The sequence below is a fragment of the Tachysurus fulvidraco genome, chromosome 6 (genome assembly GCF_022655615.1).
Source record: "Tachysurus fulvidraco isolate hzauxx_2018 chromosome 6, HZAU_PFXX_2.0, whole genome shotgun sequence".
Taxonomy (NCBI): Eukaryota; Metazoa; Chordata; class Actinopteri; order Siluriformes; family Bagridae; genus Tachysurus; species Tachysurus fulvidraco.
Window position 1 is genome coordinate 8,694,226 of NC_062523.1, and position 21,494 is coordinate 8,715,719.

The following is a 21,494-nucleotide window of genomic DNA, read 5'->3' on the forward strand; positions in this document are numbered from 1 at the left end:
CCATCACGCACTTTTATAACTTTATTTTAACACGACATCTGGTTTACAGATGTGAAATTAGTAGGTGCTCTAAAAGAGCGTTGTTTTCCCTTAGATCCCACCTCCTGACTTTTGATTGGCTGATAAGTATGTACACGACCTGTGCTCTGATTGGACGGCGACGGTGCCAGTTAATCTTATCAAAACGCTTTAAACTGAGTTTCAATTACTAAATCTCAGTCTAAGCATAAAATATCCGTGTACGTCTACGTATATACGTCTAGAGTAAATATTCGAGTTGTATAATTATGTAAAAAAAATAAAAATAAACTAATATGTAAGCTGAGATATGAGGCACGTGAGGGCGTGCAGCAGTAGCCAATCCTGGCGCACGTGGGCGTGGTTTCCTGTATGTGGGTGGGAAAGGAAAACAAAACCCACCGCGTGTGAAATGAACGCAGACGACTTCCTGTGTTCAGGAGTGTGATATAGGAGTGTGTCTCTGTCCCTTACACACACACACACACACACACACTCACACTGTAGGACAGTGTAACCGGATCTACACGTTTATCTCCTGTGTTTCTGAGCCTGAAGTCTGATGTGATGGAAACACTGTAGTTATCTGGAACAGACAAAACTAATAAACCAGGAGCGCTGGATTACATACATGTGTGTTATTGTAAGGTGAGAGCTTTTATCTGTTTATATGTGTTTGTCTGGGAAAAAACTCTGTGTGTGTGTGTGTGTGTGTGTGTGTGTGTGTGTGTGTGTGTCTCTCTCTGTCCGTCTTTCTCTCTCGCTCTCTCTGTCTCTCTCTCTCTGTCTGTCTAATTCTTTCTCTCTGTCTGTCTGTCTAATTCTCTCTCTCTCTCATTCTGTCTCTCACTGTTTGTGTCTCTGTCTGTCTCTCTCTGTCCGTCTGTCTCTCTTTCTCTCTCCCGCTGTGTCTCTCTGTCTAATTCTCTCTCTCTCTCTCTCTCTCTCTCTCTCTCTCTCTCTCTCTCTCTCTCTCTCTCTCTCACTCTGTGTCTCTGTCTATCTCTCTCTCTTTCCGTCTGTCTCTCTCTCTCTCAATCTCTCTCTCTCTGTCTATGTCTTTTTCTCTCTCTCTCTGTCTGTCTTTTTTTCTCTCTGTCTGTCTCTCCCCCCCCTCCCTGTGTGCGCGCGCGCTTTGGCGACAGTGTGTCTGAGTGGTTACTTTTGTTTGTTTATCTGCATTCATTAAAAAAAAAAATCCATATATCGTCATTTTCCTTTGACCATGCATGATTAATAAATAATTAACTCATTTTTTTTCTTTATTAAACCGACACAAACAGACAGGGTGATGTTTATATTTAATCATAATGTTTGTTGTTGTTGTTACACTGTACCTTTGTGTACAATAGTGTGATATCCTTATATCCTTTTTTTTATTTCATTAAGCGCTTGATTGTTTACATGCAGCATTGACAAAGCATCGTTGTAGAAACACATGTAGAACCAATAAGTAAAAGACAGATGTTTTCTCATCACACACACACACACATGCACACACTTTTCTAGGTAAAAGGAAAAACATACACACGTCATACCATTGACTGAGAAGAGTATTCTAATTATCCATGTAGTTATTAATGCTGTTTATGTATGATGATGTGTCTGCGGTGTGGTTTTGATGTTTGCAGACTGTTGGCACTTGCTTAGCTGCTCTTTTGTCATGTAACCAGGTGTGTAGGTTCGGATTTCAGTCTTCACCCTGCGTCCATCAGCTTCCCACTGAGCTCTGAACATTACAATAGACAGGGCGGAGGAGGGGAAGAGGGTGATATACACCTCTTAATCACCCTATTTTTAACAGCAGGGTGAGAGACAAGGAGATGTGAAGTTAATCAGAGATTATTGAATTCCTTAAATCCACTTTTGTACAGAAACATACTTAATCTCACCCAAAGTTCTGGACTGAACATGAAAAATGACAATACTTCCTTTGGCACGTAGTGCTACATCATTATGGATCAAGAATAATTGATGTATAGTCGATATACTATAGTTGATGCATCAGTAGAAACTTTTTTTTGTTACAGAAAGTGACTTCACTTTATTACATTATCTCGTTGTCTCCATGAGTGGGCTTTGTGTGTCTTTACTCTTCCCCAGAATAATAATCCCAGTTGCCCAAAGTCAATATTTCCAGGTATGAACAGGTACCTAAATAATTTGCTAAATAGTGAACATAACACAAAGTATTGAGGTGTGTGAGAGAGAGAGTGAGTGTGTGTGTGTGTGAGAGAGAGAAAGGGAGAGTGTGTGAGAGAGAGTGAGAATGTGTGTGAGAGAGAGGGAGAGAGACAGAGTAGAATGTGAGAAAGAGAGAGATAGTGTTTGTGTGTGAGAGTAAGAGAGTAAGAGAGAATGTGTGTGAGAGAGACAGAGTAAGAGTGTGAGAGAGAGTGATAGTAAATGAGTGTGTGTGAGAGAGACAGAGTAAGAGTGTGAGAGAGAGTGATAGTAAATGAGTGTGTGTGAGAGAGACAGAGTAAGAGTGTGAGAGAGAGTGATAGTAAATGAGTGTGTGTGAGAGAGTGAGTGTTTGTGTGTGTGAGTAAGAGAGAGGGAGAGAGTGATAGTAAATGAGTGTGTGTGAGAGAGACAGAGTAAGAGTGTGAGAGAGAGTGATAGTAAATGAGTGTGTGTGAGAGAGACAGAGTAAGAGTGTGAGAGAGAGTGATAGTAAATGAGTGTGTGTGAGAGAGACAGAGTAAGAGTGTGAGAGAGAGGTGATAGTAAATGAGTGTGTGTGAGAGAGTGAGTGTTTGTGTGTGTGAGTAAGAGAGAGGGAGAGAGAGATAGTAAATGAGAGTGTGTGTGTGTGAGTTTGTGTGTGAGAGCGAGTAAGAGAGAGTTAGAGTGTGTGTTAGAGAGATAGAGTAAGAGAGTGTGAGTGAGTAAATGTCAGAATTTTGAGATCTGGTCATTTATCATGTTAATCGAATAGTTGTACAAATGAATCTTGGTTAAACACGGTGTTGCACTTGAGCACGATAATCAGAGATGTGTGTACATGTACAAACAGACAGAGAGATAAATAACTTTATTCTAATTACTATAAACTTATATCTATTTAATGCTTTTTTTAATCATCCGTATAAAACTACTTTAGTTTAGTTGCTTTATCAACACCGTAAACACCACAGTCATGTTAATAAAGCTCATGGAAGTGAAGTTCAGCCTTGTGTTCAGTCTGCAGTGAAACCCGTTCTAGGTTTAAGGCTTCACCGCTGTGGATAACAACGTCAGCCAAATGTAATCATGAGGTCATGAGTTCAAGTCCTGACACTGTCAAGCTGCCACAGAAGGAAGGAGCTTAGCTCTGTTTTAAACCGTCGGCTCAGCTGTAACTCTCAGCTCGGTAAGTAAATAGAAGACAGACACAACAAAAGATTATGAAAATGCAGTTATTTGGAGTTAGCCGTGCTCCCACCTTGTTACAGTAAATGTCATTAAACCAATTGCTACTGGAAGTCATGCTGTTATTGACTCTTGTAGACTCTTGTTTGTGCACGATCTGATTACCTAAGCGCATAAGTGCACTGATCAAAGTGTCCCATCAAACTGAACGACGTGAAAGTTGAACGTTGTCACATTTAATATGCAAATTTAGTCAAGTGTACGTCAAAGTTACCTTCTGATAGCGAAAGCTGATTTTTTTGGCCCATTTAGGTCACGTTGTGTGTGTGTGTGTATGTGGGTGTGTGATTGTGTGTCTGTGTGTGTGTGGATTCACTGATGGCTTTAATTAGACGGGGGGAAAATCAACATGCAGCCGATGAACAGTCGTTCTCAGGACCTGTGTTTACCCAGACACTCTGGCTGAAGCTTAAACATATTTGAGCGTCTCAAAAAAAAAAAGGGATTAGTAAAATTTGTCTTGTCCAAGCAGGTTGTTTGAGCTGGATGTATTGAGTCATACCGCATGCACGAAAAGTTTTTTTTACCACTAAGACTTCTCTCATCTTGGGCCAGACAGCCGATTGTCTTCAGTCAAGCTTCAGCGAGTTGCTGTAGAGGGCTGGGTCATCACAAGGGCCTGCATAGAGCAGCTCTTCCATAAACTGTTGTATTGTCTGGCTTTGTGATCACATGCCGTGTGTGTGTGTGTGTGTGTGTGATAACACGGATGTGTTCAGGCAGGTTTGCCTGTGTTGAATGAAGCACAGATGTGTGTGATGAGATTTGTTATAGTGTGATGTCTGGAATGTTCACAATAAAACAAAGGTGGTCTGAGAAACGACAAGAACCGAATCTAGAATCACAAGCGATCGGAAAAACTTTAGCTTTCCCAAAGAACAGAGACCGCGTCGTAGTTTATAGCTTTCACAGACCGTTCAAATTCGCAGAGCTGTGGAGGGATGGTACTGCATTTACAAGTCATTTGAACAAAGTTCTGGAAAGTTCCATGTTTTTGTTTTTTTTTCTGGCGTGAGGGCGTATTCGACAAAACCACAGGTCTCCGGCTGTGTCCGTGTTTCCATTTCATTTCCATTCGACCATCACTGTTATTCAAAGTGACTTGTGCAACCCTGATCGCCGAGGACGTTTCTCAGTGGCTAGCTGAGGTTTTAATGTCCCCCCCCCCTTATCTTCTGTCTTCTGAATTACCATCAGCATCATGACAACATATTATATAAGCTCACCGAATGACATTTTCCCAGCAGCACACGTTATGTCGTACGTAAAACGGAAGCGCTTCAGCGTTTCTAAAAAGTTATTTATCTTGTCTGTGTAAACAATTTGAAGCGATCTAAAGCACGATCTTCAAAGTGCGACAAAAACCCCCCAAAAAAACAACAAAAAAAAGTGGATCTCTTATCGTTTTCGCGAAAACTCACCGGCCGAGTGAGACGGAGATTATATTAGAAAATTAACACTTATTACAATAAACAATGCAAAGTTGAACAATTTTATTTGATACCTCTGTACTTTTTTCTACTCGGCGTTTCCCGGCTCAAATAAACCTTTTGTAAACGTTAAAAAAACTAAAGGTAGCATTGTTGTACTGTGGTGTGAGGCTGCGTTCTAATATCTAATATCTGAAAAAATAAATTGTTTGTCATGGAGAGAAGGAAAGTAGGAAGAAGAAATGAAGCGACGTGTACATGAGTAGTTTTAAACGTTAAATCAGCTCCATGCAGAGGAGTAGAGAGCTTTAGTGTCACTGGAGTCGTATAGTAACTATAGAGTAGAATAATACCGCGCTCCTCATGGCATTTGTGCGTATATTGTAAACGAGTGACAAGATAATCACTGGACAGCATGTGGTGCTCATGAGGAAAAGGAAAACGGAGATAGCACAGGATTTAAGACTTGGTGCTGAGAATAGAGTTGTATAAAATAACTGAGGATATTCAGCGTATCTCAGTGAAGCACATGGCTTAGGGATTATTCGCAATATAATACGATATTGATTATTTGATCATATTGTCCAGTCTTAGCTAGTAGCAGGTGTGTGTGTGTGTGTGTGTGAGCGTGTGTGTGTGTGTGTGTGTTCTGGACAGTGTTTTTGAGTGTGAGTGGTGGGGGTAGATAGCTCTGCCTCATGCTGGGGCATCATTGTCTGAAGAGTGGCGCCCTGCAGGGCTCTTTACCCTCCGTCACGTTCTGCAGTCATCTGATAGCATTCAGATAGCAGGAGTATTGGCTTCTCTCTCTCTCTAGCTCACCCGCTCTCTCGCTCACTCTCTCTCTCTCTCTCTCTCTCTCTCTCTCTCTCTCTCTCTCTCTCTAGCTCACCCGCTCTCTCTCTCACCCTCTCTCTCTCTAGCTCACCCTCTCTCTCTCTCTCGCACTCTCTCTCTCTCTCTCTCTCTCGCACTCTCTCTCTCGCTCTCTCTCTCTTTCGCTCACCCTCTCTCTTTCGCTCACCCTCTCTCTCTCTCTCTCTCTCTCTCTCTCTCTCTCTCTCTCTCTCTCTCTCTCTCTCTCGCTCACTCTCTCTCTCTCTCTCTCTCTCGCACTCTCTCTCTCTCTCTCTCTCTCTCTCTCTCTCTCTCTCCCCATGCACTGCAGTGGATATCAGCGTACATCTCTGAGAGCTTCTTCCCAGGAGTGACGCTGTAGCCCTCAGGCTAGATTACACCCTTTGACTGAAGTCTAACTTTTGCTCTTCGAGTCGTGTCGTTTGAAAGCAGACTGAATGTTTGTTGTTTAAAGGAAAAACCCAGCACCTTTAAACCTAATCTCTAATGACCACATCTCGTAACACGTGCGGTTCCCACGTCAGTACGTGTCTCAGCACCACAGATCCTAAGGGCAGTTGTTGAATAATGTTTGTTACACGAGGTCTTGCAACTTTAAAACTAACAATTCCACTGAAGTCTCACAAAGAGACATAAACTTTACGAACCCGTAAAAACTCCATATCTTTGACATGACATTTAAATCCTTGGATATTTGCTATAGGTCCAGTCCTTAGTGACGAGCTGTTTCTCAGTAGATTAGGAGCAGTGCAGGCTGTACGAGTCACTTTAGCACTACAATGTAATCAAGTTTAAATTGAATCTGTACAATGATGATTGTAACGTTGACAAAATCTGGTTAAAATATAGCTCCAAATGAACAGTAGTTGTTGTTGTTGATCAGAAGGTTGTGGTTCAAGCCCCAGCACCACCAACCTGACACTGTTGGGCCCTTGAGCAAGGCCCTTAACACACTCTGTTTCAGAGGGGGGTTTTATCACTGACCCTGTGCTCTGACCCCAACGGCCAAACATGGGGTACAAGAAGAAAAGAAATTTCTCTGTGCTGTAATGTATGTGTGCCAATAATAAAGGGTTCTTCATCATCCTCCTCCTCCTCCTCTTCTTCTTCTTACTATTATTAATCCTTCTTCTTCTTCTTGTATTTCTTCTTCTTCTTGTTTTTCTTCTTCTTCTTCTTCTTCTTCTTCTTCTTCTTCTTCTTCTTGTTTTTCTTCTTCTTCTTCTTCTTGTATTTCTTCTTCTTCTTCTTCTTCTTGTATTTCACTCTCTGAGTCTGTATGAAATCATCACCTTCATCAGTTTCATGTTTGAAGAACCTTCTTATATTTTGCTTTTACTCCATCACCACTTGCATTTCCCACTTAATAACAGCACCAGAAGCACATTTTGTCATTTATTATTTTTCCCCTCGTTTATTTATTAAACACGATTTTCATCAGTTGGTTATTAAGCCTTCACCTTCGACACTGTTTGTTTTGTGCGTGTGCTGTGTGACGTCGGTCACCGTACATTCGCTTCAGGTTTGGGGAAGTACATCTGCTGTTGCTAAGCAGTGGGAAAAACTGACAAACTCTTAAGAAAGAAGTCTTGCTGGTTTGAGGTCATCAGAGGAGAATTCGCCCGATGAAAAGGGCCGTGATGCCACAGGGGGAATTACAGAGTTTTAATACAGAGTGTCTAGGTCAGACCGTCTTATTTCTTGTCATGCTAATAAGCTAGAGAAAATGGAGAAGAGACTTTGTACAGTCTCACAGTACGGTGTGCTCACCTTGTTCTGTAGTCCATGGTGTTATGTAGAGTATGTGGAATAATAGGAATAAACATAATGTAATTACGTTGTGTACAGTAGTGTCATTATGTTGTGTACAGTAGTGTGTTTAACAATGAAAATTCCAACAGTACCTGGGTGTTGTTACTTATTCAAAAAAAATAGAAATTGTTGAATGTTAGATACTCAACACTCGCAGCTTTGCTTTTACGTAACGGAAGAGAGGCGGGGCTATAAGACGGACGAGAAATAAAGCTTCGAGATGGCCGACGACACTCGGACGGACGAGACGTTTTAGCGATGCCTTTGAAAATAGCCAGCGTTGTGCGATGTGTTTTTCAGCTTTTTAAAAATTCATCGCATTCTGCTAAAGCTACTGATTTAGACTCACATTGCATTTGAAGTCATTTGTCATCAACTGGGAAATGGCTAGAAAAATCGTTAGTGTTTCTTTCCAGATGATACTATCTTCATAACGTTCGTACGCTAGACCCTAGTGTACGCAGAGTCGGCTAGTCTTACTACAAAGCAGTCCTATATAAGCAACGAAGTCATATGAGGCGACCTGAAGCCGCGTTGCTGTTCGTGCTTTATTCTTCTTGCGCCACAGAAATGACACGTTTTTCTTTATTTAAGACTGACTCACAATGCACAATAGAACAGATCTGTTGTGTGCATTTCCTGGTAGTTTGTGTAGTTTTAAGCAAAAATCTCATACAACACAATGTAATGTTGATTTGTTTGTAAAAATGTGTAGATGTGATAATCTGTAAAAATATGGGGTGTAACGGCTGATGTAGGAGACAGGTGACCATCATGTTCATAGCACCGTGCCGTATTGTATCCTTAGGTACCGTGAAAGGCAGGTATGCGTAAATTATTAGACTGTTATGATCATCATCGATCCACGTTGCAGTCGCACGTTACTTTGTCGCATCAGGTGTAAATCTCCTGTAGTAGTGGTTTTTGATTTATCCTTTCGAAAGGTCTCGTTAATTAGCCGATTACTAAATGCAGATATTGTGAATCTGGGATTTGTGGAAATGATCTGGGTAGTGTGGCAGGAGCGGATTTGTGAAGCGTGTAATACCTGAAACAAAATCGGTCTCAGATTAATAGACTAATAAACAGACGAATAATAAACGTAGAAACGTTTCTCGTCTAATTTTACCTCACAGTTCCTTGTAGGCGTTTGTGTGTTCGATATTATACATGCATACACGTCGGATTCTCCATCTTTATGGGTATAGATAGATTTCTTTTGTCATACTCCACCAAAATACCAAAAGTTTCGGCACCCCATTCCATCATCCATGGTTTTTGGCATTTGCTTGAAAGTAGAGGTGCTAGCAGTGTTCGCTTATGAGTCTCTTAAGGTACAACAAACACGACTGTCCGGTTCACCAGTGCGAAGTTTAAGGCTTTTAAATCAACATCGTACAAAACGAGTCGTGCTACAGAAGTCTTCGTACCAGTACGAACGTTTTAATTCACAAATTCAGCATGAATTTATTATAGAATTTATCTATTATATGCTTTCAAAGGACAAGATTTGAATTATTTTATGAAAACACTTATAAACATTTATGAAAAGTTTTTAGTTTCATTATAATTGACGAAAAGATTCAACTTTTTTCACTTATCCTTACATGTAAACCGGTTATTAATTGTCGTATTAAACAAACAAACAAACAAAAAGTCATTCCAGAAGCGTTTCAGAGTTTAAGCTAACAGGAGTGAGAAATGAAAAAGTTCTATAGTGATCTAGACGAAATAACGTAGCTGTCGTCAGTGGAACTTCTCCAGCCATCAACTTGGTGGAAACCAGAACTAAAACCTTGAGTTGTTGTTAGTTCCTGTTTAGCTGCGGGTGTTTGAATGTTCACCGGGGGGAAAAAAACCTCCTCTGCAAATTCTCTCTGTGAGAACTCTATGTATATATACACGTCTATCCCTCAGCGTGGATATGTGCGAGTGTCTCTCTCTTCCTGTAGAGGCCCTGCAGCTGCCTTTTCACAACAACATAAAGTGTATAATTTGTCTGCGGAAGCCTGAACGTCTCGGGAAGCGGAGAGAGGGAGACACAGAGAGAGAGAGAGGGAGAGAGAGCGGAGGAGAAAGAGAAAGGAGGGGAAACGGTCCTCCGACAGCAATCATTTTTTCGTGCACAGTAATTTTGCTGTCAGAAACAGCTGGCACTGCGGGCCGGAACAATGCGAGAGGAGAGGATTGGAGTGAGGGAGCGTGGAAGGCGAGTAGAGGGAGGGAGAGAAGGAGAGGAGGGAGGGGAGCAGTGGTTGGCAGAGACCTGAAGGGAGATCGGATTTCAGACTCTGTCATTAAGGCCAGACTGCGCCATGCACACACAGTCACAGCTTCAAGTCTGAGCAGGACTCGCAAAACTCTTATCTGGGTAGGTCTTTCTTCTCTTTTTAAAGCTTTGTCTCGGAGTTCTTTCCCTTTTCTTTTACAACCCTTCCTCAAACACTTGACCCACCTTATTCTCTCTCGATCTCTTTCGCCCTCTCTCTCTCTTTCTGATGGTCTCTTTTTCGTCTCTTGGGGTAAGTAGAGAATGTGTGTAGCTTAAAAAAGTGAGGTTAGGGACAGATAAAGGGAGGGTGTGTGTGTGTGTGTGTTGTATATGAGAGAGAAAGAGAAGGAGTCAGTACTTGGCAGGAACACTGTACGGCGGAGAAGCAGGCAGATCTCTTTAGGATTTATCAGCGCAGACGGAGCCTCGCACGTCTGAGAGTGTGACATGCCAGTAAGTCCAAGCTTTTACTTTTAAATTCAGATTAGCTCAGAGAACGAAAGAGGGCGAGAGACAGAATAGGAAATAGAGACCGAGAAGGAGAAGGAGAGAAAGCTCAGCATGTGGCTTTCTTGTTTTGCCTGTTTTGGGTTGGTCTCATTGTTCAGTCCAGATTTGTGTGGCCCTTCTGTCTGTGTGATATTTTTAGTCTGAAATCCTTCAGCCTTTAGTAATCATAAGCCTTTCTGCAGCCTTGACATAACGGAGTGAGTCTGTCCATCTGTGAGACAGACACAGAGAGGGAGAGGGAGAAGGGACTGCTGCCGCCCTGATGGCACACAGGCAGGAAGTGAGACAGAGGGGGACTGTGTAGCTGCGCGCGCGCGCACACACACACACACACACCCCAGTTGTGTGGTTGCTCTGTGGTGCTTCCCTCTCCTTCAGCGGGCTCTGTAGTGGAGTTATTGATTTCTGTGTCATACGGTGTCCCTGTGTGTGTGTGTGTGTGTGTGTGCGAGAGAGAGAGAGAAAGAGAGAGAGAGGTATGGTGATAGATTGAGAAGGAGCCGGAGCGTCGTGTGTGTGTGTGTGTGTGTGTGTAGCGCTCCAGGCTCCTCTTGCTCCCATTACCCTCAGACTGCACTGGAGACAGTCTGCAATGCACATTTTATGAGCTATCTCACTCACTGTCTTCTCTCTGTCTCTCGCTCTTTCCTCCAGTTTCTGTTTATTTTCTGTCTCCTTAAGCTTCACTACTGCACTGTTCTCCTCCTTCTCTCACCAGGTTTCCTCTCTGCTCTCGCCTTCACAGCTCTGATCCTGTGCTTTTCTGCTTGCCAAATGTTTTGCTATCATTAGACGTTAATGTCTAACATGTGCTAGACGTGGTGGTTCCATGCACAAATGTTTTTTTCCCTGCCAAAATCTCAGTTTTCAGTATCCAGTGTGTCGGTATACACAGTCTGTATCTCAGTGTGTCTAAGTGACACGTGCAACTGTATCATCAGGACACGGTATTTTACTGGATATTTGCTTGATTCAACACAAAGTCCCTGAATCCCATTTAAATCTCTCATTCATTCATGTGTTTATTTTATTTTTTTTTGTTTTTCATTACAGTTTTTTCTTTTTAAATTCACGACCTCATGACAGTATGGTATTAATAATAATAACAATAAGTAATTAATATTATTAATCGTGACAATTTATCTATTGTTCAACTCGGTGCAATAGAGTACACCTAGTTATACTAGCAGACAGCTGATGGGATGTTAATCGGTGTAGTTATTTTCCCACATTATTTCTTTTTGAGTATCTGGAATGTAAAACATGAAAGTATATCATCATTTGTATGAGTCTGGAATTTCGGTGCTGAGGTCAAAAAATTGCATCATTCTGCCGAGTATCGGATTTGTTTAATTGTTATCGAGTTTTCAAACTTTTTCACTGGTTCTTTGAATAGATTTAATCCAAACCCTCAGAAAGATTTTATTAAACAGTCTACAGGAAACATCGGTATGGACCGATCGTGCTCAGTAGGTAAGAAGTTCAGGAATTAAAGGCGACATGGCTTCAATAAATCGATGATGTCATTGCACATGTTTCTTTTACAATTCAGTGAAACAAAACCTTGATGTGAAAAACAGTGATGTTTAATTGGGGTGACTTTACAACAAGCACTAGCAGCTAATCCACATCCACATTACACAGTGCAAACTGTAACCAGGTTATAAATGTGGAGTCTCAAGCCAAACCGTTCGCATTTAAATCGAGGCCGCAGCTTTCGGATTTCTGAAGTTTATTTATTTATTTATTTTTCTTTACCAGAGATGTTAGTTTAGACTCGCATTATGAGGTGCAAAAGCCTCATAGCTCAAAGGACTGTGACTAGCACATCAGATTGCATGCTAATGGACTGCTCAACATTTTCTGGTGTGATCATGTTGGAATAATGTCCATGGCTGTAGTGTAGAATAAATGATGATGATTCATTCATTCATTCATTCATTCATTACAGCTTATCCAAACTTCTCGGGTCACGGGGAGCCTGTGTCTATCTCAGGCGTCATTGGGCATCAAGGCAGGATATGCAGGGCACACACACACACACACACACACACACACACACACACACACACACACACACACACACTCTCATTCACTCACACACTCACACACTACGGACAATTCTCCAGAGATGCCAATCAACCTACCATGCATGCCTTTGGACCGGGGGAGGAAACCGGAGTACCCGGAAGAAACCCCTGAGGCACGGGGAGAACATGCAAACTCCACACACACAAGGCGGAGGCGGGAATTGAACCCCCAACCCTGGAGGTGTGAGGCGAACATGTTAACCATTAAGCCACCGTGCCCTGATGATGATGATGATGATGATGATGATGATGATGATAAACAATATTTGTAGGAAAAATACAGCATGGCATCATTGGCACTTTTAGCACTAACATGTCCTCTCTGAACCACATTGTAACATGCTACAACCAGAGAAGCTCTTGTTAGCAGGGTTTACAAGAAATTACCACATAAATGTCCCACTCTTGAGGTGTATACTGCTTTGAAGGATGTTAAGTGCAACGCTGAGGTAGTGTTGCCGTGTCTCAGTAAAGCAGAACTCATTCGGTTAGCGATTGATGCTACGTGCAATCACAGTGTAATTCTAGCTGTTTGGTGCCTTTTTTTGTAAATAATTTTACTGACACACCTGAGGGACATGTTGACATTATTGTCTATGTAAAAGAAATAATGAGTACATGTTGGCTGACAAAATGGTTAGCTTGAGGTATTAGCAGCCTCAGGTATTAGCTAGCTGCTGCTAATTTCCTATTAATTAGCATCAGCCTCTTCACAAATAATGGATATAAACTGCTAACTATGGGGTCATTTTGAACAATACATTAGAATAATCTTTTTAAATGTAAGACAGCATGTTTTGTACGCTTGGTTAGGGCATCTAGCTAGCTAAATTCAGGTAGCAAGGAGTCTGAAACTTTGTTCTTTTTTTTCCCTGCTTTATAAATACTTTCCTCAAGACGCAATACATTATTGTATGGTATCGAAGCATAAAATATGCTTCAATAAATGAGCAAATTAGTTCAAGAGTCTGATAGATAGTTAGCACCTGATTTCAGTGCAACGCTTGTCTTACACTGGTGATTATAAGCCAAAACTGTGCACTGTAGCTTACACACAAACCCTGTAATTTTGTTAAATGAAATGTTGCTACAGATGCGTATTGCAGTAAAACATGCGAACATAAACAACCTAGTCATGGGAAAGCAGGTATTAGGAATATTTCTGGCTCCAGCTGGTTAATAGCATATCAGGAGATAAATGGGACGAATACGCAATGCTAGAAAAATGTACACTGTAATTAAAGCGAAATGCGTTTAATCTAGGACACTAAATGCAGCTTTCGCTATTACGGGATTATCTTGTCAAGCACTTTATCAATGAAGGCTTTTCGAGTTAGATCCCGTGTAGATATTTCTCCTCGTTTTATGTAATCTGATCAACCTATTTCACCTCGCTGCCGAGAAGCAGGGCTTGCGTATGGAGATAGATGGAGATCTGAGTAGAGAGATATTACATATGTAGTTCCCAGCACTGCTGATGCAGCAGACTTCGGGGGGGAAAGAGAAAGCGCACGGTTACGACGGCACGACGATAGTTTTTAGGCTCGCAAGACGTTCGTCTTCTATCTATAGGGACTAAATTCAGGGCACAGACGCTATGGAGGGAATGCTGATGACGTTTTTTTTTTTTACTGGATAACTATACTAAAGTGTACATTGCAGTAAGTATATAGGTCATTCTGGTACTGCAGTAGATTGTGTTTACTGTGCACATTTGTTTTAGCAAGGACAGGCAGGAGAGAGAGAGAGTGTGTGTGTGTGTGTGTGTGTGTGTGTGTGTGTGTGTGTGTGTGTGTGTGTGTGTGTGTGTGTGTGTGTGTGTGTGTGTGTGTGTGTGTGTGTGTGTGTGTGTGTGTGTGTGTGTGTGTGTGTGTGTGTGTGTGTGTGTGTGTGTGTGTGTGTGTGTGTGTGTGCTGAAGATCCCAGCTGGAGATAACACACTGCAGGGCATTCTGGAGCCCGGCACAGACACGTAGGCTCTTGGAGGAAGGGATGATGGAGGGACAGAAGGAGTGCATTGCCTGAATGCAGACATCATGCCAAAAACTCCCTCAGACACAAAAAGATGGCTTTCTGTCAGGGGACGGTGCTTGTGAAGAGATGGTTATAACTCATGCTTCAAATGGCGTTTAACAATAAGCTTGACCATGCTAAGAATAGGCAGTATAATGACTTTATACAGTACAGACCAAAAGTTTGGACACACCTCCTCATTCAAAGAGTTTTCTTTATTTTCATGACTATGAAAATTGTAGATTCACACTGAAGGCATCAAAACTATGCATTAACACATGTGGAATTATATACGTACATAAAAAAGTGTGAAACAACTGAAAATATGTCATATTCTAGGTTCTTCAAAGTAGCCACCTTCTGCTTTGATTACTGCTTTGCACACTCTTGGCATTCTCTTGATGAGCTTCAAGAGGCAGTCACCTGAAATGGTCTTCCAACAGTCTTGAAGGAGTTCCCAGAGATGCTTAGCACTTGTTGGCCCTTTTGCCTTCACTCTGCGGTCCAGCTCACCCCAAACCATCTCCATTGGGTTCAGGTCCGGTGACTGTGGAGGCCAGGTCATCTGGCGCAGCACCCCATCACTCTCCTTCATGGTCAAATAGCCCTTAGACAGCCTGGAGGTGTGTTTGGGGTCATTGTCCTGTTGAAAAGGTGGTGTGTACAAACTTTTGGTCTGTACTGTATATATAATCAATATATAAATATACTAACATTTCATTATTAATAATTCACATTTAGCTTTGTTCACAAACCCAATTTAGTGCTAGATGAAAACCTCACCACAGAGTTGTCGAATGCTGCGTTCTGATTGGTCCGAAGGCATTTTTGTAAAAGTAGCTCTGACAACACTTACAGCTGCAAGCTTTATATTTATTCTCTCTTTCTAAAGTGTTTCTGAAAAATCGTGCGTATCATAGTTACGATAAAAGGCTGTTATAGCAAAGCAACTCGGGCCTCATCACACCATGGTATAGTTGATTATTTTTCTGTAACAGCATGACCCCCAAGGATTTTACATTCGGCACATTTAAGCTGTTAATAATCCCTATTCTCAGAACAAAAAAGCTTAATGGTTTGTTTTATTTTTCATATGACAAAAGGTATGCACAGAAAAAAAGGTCTACTTTCCCCCAACTCGGCTTGTAACCTTTTCAACTTTTCATGTGAATTGATCCAGATTTGCACGTGTGAAACCGTATTGTCATGTGCACACAACCTTGGTGTCATGTAAATTGATCCAATGAGACCAATCCAGATTGCTGTGCAATTGAATAAGGTGAATAGTGTTTAAGGAACCTGTCGAATTTGAAGACAGGAGGCTTCTATTCTTATTCACATACGACCTGCTATAACTTTATTTATTACTGTACATATATATTTATCTGCACTTGGTTCTTTGCCCCTTTTTTCTTCTGTTTGCACTTCTGATGGATGCTAAATGGTATGTACCTGTACTATGCAATGACTGTCTGTCTGTCTGTCTGTCTGTCTGTCTATCTATCTATCTATCTATCTATCTATCTATCTATCTATCTATCTATCTATCTATCTATCTATCTATCTATCTATCTATCTGTCTGTCTGTCTGTCTGTCTGTCTGTCTGTCTGTCTGTCTGTCTGTCTTTGTCTCTGTCTGTCTTTGTCTCTATCTATCTATCTGTCTGTCTGTCTGTCTGTCTGTCTGTCTGTCTGTCTGTGTCTCTGTCTGTCTTTGTCTCTATCTGTCTTTGTATCTATCTATCTATCTATCTATCTATCTATCTATCTATCTATCTATCTATCTATCTATCTATCTATCTATCTATCTATCTGTCTTTCTATCTATCTTTCTATCTATCTGTCTGTCTCTCTGTCTGTCTCTCTGTCTGTCTCTCTGTCTTTCTATCTATCTATCTATCTATCTATCTATCTATCTATCTATCTATCTATCTATCTATCTATCTATCTATCTATCTATCTATCTATCTATCTATCTATCTATCTATTTATCTATTTATCTGTCTTTCTATCTATCTATCTATCTGTCTGTCTCTCTGTCTGTCTCTCTGTCTTTCTCTCTGTCTATCTATCTATCTATCTATCTATCTATCTATCTATCTATCTATCTATCTATCTATCTATCTATCTATCTATCTGTCTGTCTCTCTGTCTGTCTCTCTGTCTTTCTCTCTGTCTGTCTCTCTGTCTTTCTCTCTATCTATCTATCTATCTATCTATCTATCTATCTATCTATCTATCTATCTATCTATCTATCTATCTATCTATCTGTCTCTCTGTCTCTCTGTCTTTCTCTCTATCTATCTATCTATCTATCTATCTATCTATCTATCTATCTATCTATCTATCTATCTATCTATCTATCTATCTATCTATCTATCTATCTATCTATCTATCTATTGAAATAAACTTTGAGTTTGATCACTTTCACAGTCGTCTCCTTTGTCTTAGTTTTGCGTCGACGCCCTGATGACCACTGGATGGAAAAGAAAACTGGTCTTATGAGGAAATAAAGTTTATTCTGGACAGTTCAGAAACAGAATAATAATATATTCATCTTTTTACCAGATGCCCAAATGCGTTTCCCTCTGTTTCAGGGGAGCTCATGTTCAGCATTGATGTTTTTTTGTCATGCCACAGTCTAGAGTGGTGATTAATGGCTCATATGAAATGAAACACTTGGGGCTTTAGGAATGTATCATTTTTTATAGCTATCTTTTAACCACTGAAATTCTGTGTACGGTTGTCCAACAGATGAAAAACAAACACGCCTTAAACTGAAAGCCAGCAGAGTTCTGACTCATTTAATGTCCACTGCAGCCAGAAAATACTTCATTTGTTTATAATGATAGAAAATGTCTAAGTTTCACAAGTGTTCTGATGTTCAAACAGAACCATATTGGATACAGATATAACTTCTCAGTTCTAATGGGATCTGATCGATTAAGAGGCATTTTAAAAAAAAAACGTTTAGGAGGGAACGTTGGCTACTTGTTGAATTCATTGGACAGCTTTTGTGTTTTCAGGCTTATGTTGACACACTGAATATTTAGAAGTATGCACGGCTCAGAATACATGTGACCGGCACTTCAACTGAGCTTATTAACAGTTATCGGACATGCACAAACATCTTTAGACGTAAACGTGGCCAGTGTGGAATAACTTGGATTATAAGACAACAGAAAAGCAAATTTCTTGAGTTGAATATTTAAAGATGTTAAAGATGAACTTGTGTAAGAGTTACATTTTGGGAGTATTTTTCTCTAACTTAGACTACAGCCAGTGTTTAAGGCTACGCTAAAGCAGTGTAATATTTTGGTGTTTGTGCACTGGGTGTTCAAGAGTCAAGAAGCTTTTATTGTCGTTTCAACCATATATAGCTGTAGCAGTACATAGTGAAATGAGACAACGTTTCTCCAAGATTTTGGTGCTGTTTTGTGTTTGTGTTTGGTGTTGAGGAACCCGATTCAACTCCCCCTGGTGTTGTTTGGTCTACATCTTTCTTACGCACTGCTGCATTATCTTGGACTTTGTTAGTGAAGAAGGTAAAATTGGCATTTTACTTTATTAAACTAATTTTTTGTGCTGTGAGAGATTTTCAGAGAATGCTGACTATGTGTAGAAGTAGTAGCTCAGTGGTTAAGGTGTTTGATTACTAATCAGAGGGTTGTGTGTTCGAATCCCAGCTCCACCAAGCTGGGCCCACTATGCAATAGAATAGAATAGGATGGGGCATGAAAGCCTTTATTATCACCACATATACATTACAGCACAGTGGAATTATTTTCTTCACACACCCCAACTGAGGAGGTTGGGCTAAGAGTGCAGGGGCAGCTATGATACAGCGCCCCTGGAGCAGAGAGGGTTGAGGGCCTTGCTCAAGGGCCCAGCAGTGGCAGCTTGGTTGTGCGGGGCCTTGAACCCTGATCCTCCGATCAACAACCCAAAGCAATGCCTTTAACCCTCAATTGGTCCGTTGTATAAAGGATAAGCGTGTCTACAAAATGCTGTAAAAATTATTATTATTATTATTATTATTATTATTATTATTTTGTAATTATTTTCACCTGAAACCATTTTAATGTTTTAGATTTTTTAAGACTATGACTATTTATTATTTAACCCTTGTATGTTGTTCGGGTCTGTGGGACCCATATTCATAAACATCAATAGTTTTGAAAAACTTTGCTTCCTTGTAAATTTGTTGATTTTTTTCCACTCATAACTTGATTAAATTAAAAAAACAACAAAAAACGAGTAGCACTTTAAAGGTTGAGGGCAAATATGAACCATATATGCTGTTTATATTGCTTGTAATTGGGATGAAGTAAACATCTGTAGAGTATTTTAACATTAAAATTTTTGATCGTGTTGAATTAAAAAACCCAAAAATGCAGCGGGTCACCAGACCCACGAACACCGGCTGAGCAACAAAAATACGAACAACATACAAGGGTTAAATAAACTCTAAGAAGGAGTTAAATTTTACTCTACATGTCAGTGGAAATTTAACTCCTGAAAAGTGCTGAAAAATCCAGAAAAGAGCTAATTTAACTTTATCCGATGGTCACGCATGTACACTGATATGCAGTTGGAATATACTCCCCATTTTCTATGCTCCTTTCATTCCTTCTGCTTTTATTTTTTTTCTCTATTTGCTAAAGGGATGTTTGTACATTCCTTAGTAAGTTGACATGAGTGCAGGTCGACAGGAGTGTGTTTGAACTGGTCTTGTTGTGATGTGCTGTTAAATTCATAGTCATGGTGACTGGGAGAATAAGATCCACCGGTCCTCGGTCTTCACACGGTCATAAAACACCAGCTTAATTGTTTTTTGGCTGGCTTTTTTGCACACTGTAAGGGTGTTCACATGGATTAGTGTGTCCCTTGCTGTCTCCTGGTTGACCAAATTAGATCTGGGACTGAGATCCAGCCCTTAATTACAGAAGAGGACAGAAGTGGAAGCTAATGCACTCCACACTGTTGATACACAAAGCAGAGTCGATATACAAAGCTAGTTTTAAAGAATGGCGCCTCAGGGACCGGTGCTTTAACCTGCTGCTGTAGTGCTTCATTAGAAGGCTGTAGCAATATCATCTAATCTAATGCTTAAGATGCTTTTTTTGTAAGAATAATTTTAGTCTGATTTGTTCATGAATTTAGCCAAGTTCATCATCGTTAATCTTGGTGAATTTCTAGCACGTGATGTACGGTTCCAAGAAACGTCGTTAGATACGAAGGGATCCGGCGCATTGGGGAATTGGCCATTGATATGCAGACTAACGAGCCAGATTTCACGAATCCTACGACTTGTATTAAAAATCAAGTGCACTGACTGATACCAGCTCATTCCCTCTAGAGTTGTTAGCGGTTCATGGTCGGTCGTGGAGAAGGAACGAATGCGTTACTTCAGTGCTGGCTTTTTCAAATAAACCGATTAATACACGTTTCCGTCTATTACCGTCTCCTCGTTTTACAAAACAAAACAAAATAAAGTGGTCTCTTTGTTAATCCAGAGCTTCTCATTAATTTTATTCCCTCTCACAGTGGACTCTACGTTTCTAACTCTGCCATCACTTCTAGCACGTTCTTAACTTTTTTCATACATAATGGTGCAAATTTTTTTCCATTTCTTTCGTTTTTTTTTAATGAAAAAAATTTGTCTCTCTGCCTCCATTCCTCATAGCCAAATTCTATGATTTTTATGATTTTCAGACAGAAACAGTCATGGGGTTTGTTCTTTTCTTGTTAGATGGATATTGTTAGATATTAAAGGTCGTGCAAAGACATTTTTCGAAGACCTTTCCTTTCCTTTCATTTTCCCCAAAGGCTTTTAAATGGTTCATTAATACTGTAATATGGCTAAGATATTGTACCCTTAAACCCTTTGGATTTAGGATGTCGAAGCCAGTTTTATGTAGCTTGCGCTAATATAGCCATTTTGCTGCTAATTACACAAGTGGCTCCCATTTCCCTGGAGTCTTGTGACACATGGGTGTAATTAGTGTTAGGGTGGTATCTTCGTCCGCTCTCTGATTAGCGAGTGATTCGCTCTTCAGGTTGTAATAAATGACGTGTCGAGATGCCAGGCCAGTAGGCTATGAGGCATTGAAATGTCTGACTCGTGTCTTTGTTGTGGTGGCTGTGTGTAGGGATTTTTCCCCCCTTTACTTTGTCACGTTTGGCATTCCCATATCTAGAGAAGCATCAGCACTCACACCTGGTAGTGTTACAGCACGACGAGGTGCTGAAATGCTGGTGCCTCTTGGGTTTTGTCCTGAATTAGTTATATCCTGTGGTTTGGGTTCTTGCTGTGAAACTAATTTGAGCTCGCTTCACGTTTCAGAATAGAGAGCAAATCAGAACCAAAGTGAAACGGAAGCGAGGTGGATCGGTCTTGTGGGGAACGTGGAGATCAGCAAAACAGCCATGTTTCTAATGGACTAGGCTAAAACGTGAAATGTAGATATTTTATCTGGGGATAGAAACTAAGACGGACGACACGGAGCGTGTTTTAGTGTGTGTTTTTCATGAGAATGTGTAAGTATAGTATAGTAAGCATTGTACATTTCACTCTGTCATGCAAGGTCCAAAAATTGCTTTTTGAATTTTTTAATACTTAAAAAAACATTGAGTTTATTGAAATGCATTTGATTATTAATTAACCCGAAATGTGACACAGACACAATATCTTTTCAATATCTTTTCCACCTTTTCTCCCGATGTTAAAAGCTGTATTATTGGCTCGTCTGATACTTTCTACTGAAATCGGATCAAATTTGCAGTTTTAATTGCTTAAGCGATTGAGATGTCCGTCTGAAATTGGGTAGAAAAACTCAACAGAAACATTGCTACTAAAAATGTGTCTCATTATGTAGAAAACTGACCAAAACTGTAGTTTTCTAGTTGAGTTTAATATCCCGAGGAATAAATGATTAAATTCCATTAATTTTATACTGAGATTTTTATATATAACGGATGGCTTTAGCTTAGCATGAGAGCGAGCTAGCTAGTTGTTGTTGTGCGTATTATACACGTATACTCTGTGTTTGTCGAGCTACGTAAGTAGAGCCGTTA

General features: G+C 40.5%; 1 protein-coding gene across 3 annotated transcripts in view; it reads left to right on the forward strand.

The window, feature by feature from the left end:
* Positions 1-431: 431 nt before the first annotated feature.
* The window catches only part of LOC113660865 (activin receptor type-1), a 54,561-nt gene continuing 33,498 nt past the window's right edge, over positions 432-21,494 (forward strand). The window contains exon 1 of one of the 3 annotated variants that reach the window (XM_047814625.1): positions 432-666. In XM_047814625.1, coding sequence (XP_047670581.1) covers positions 650-666 — 17 coding nt within the window. In that variant the 5' untranslated portion in view covers positions 432-649. Of the gene's footprint in view, positions 667-9,762; positions 9,904-10,142; positions 10,258-21,494 lie in introns of those variants that run through there. The other 2 variants (XM_047814626.1, XM_047814627.1) reach the window with 2 other exon arrangements.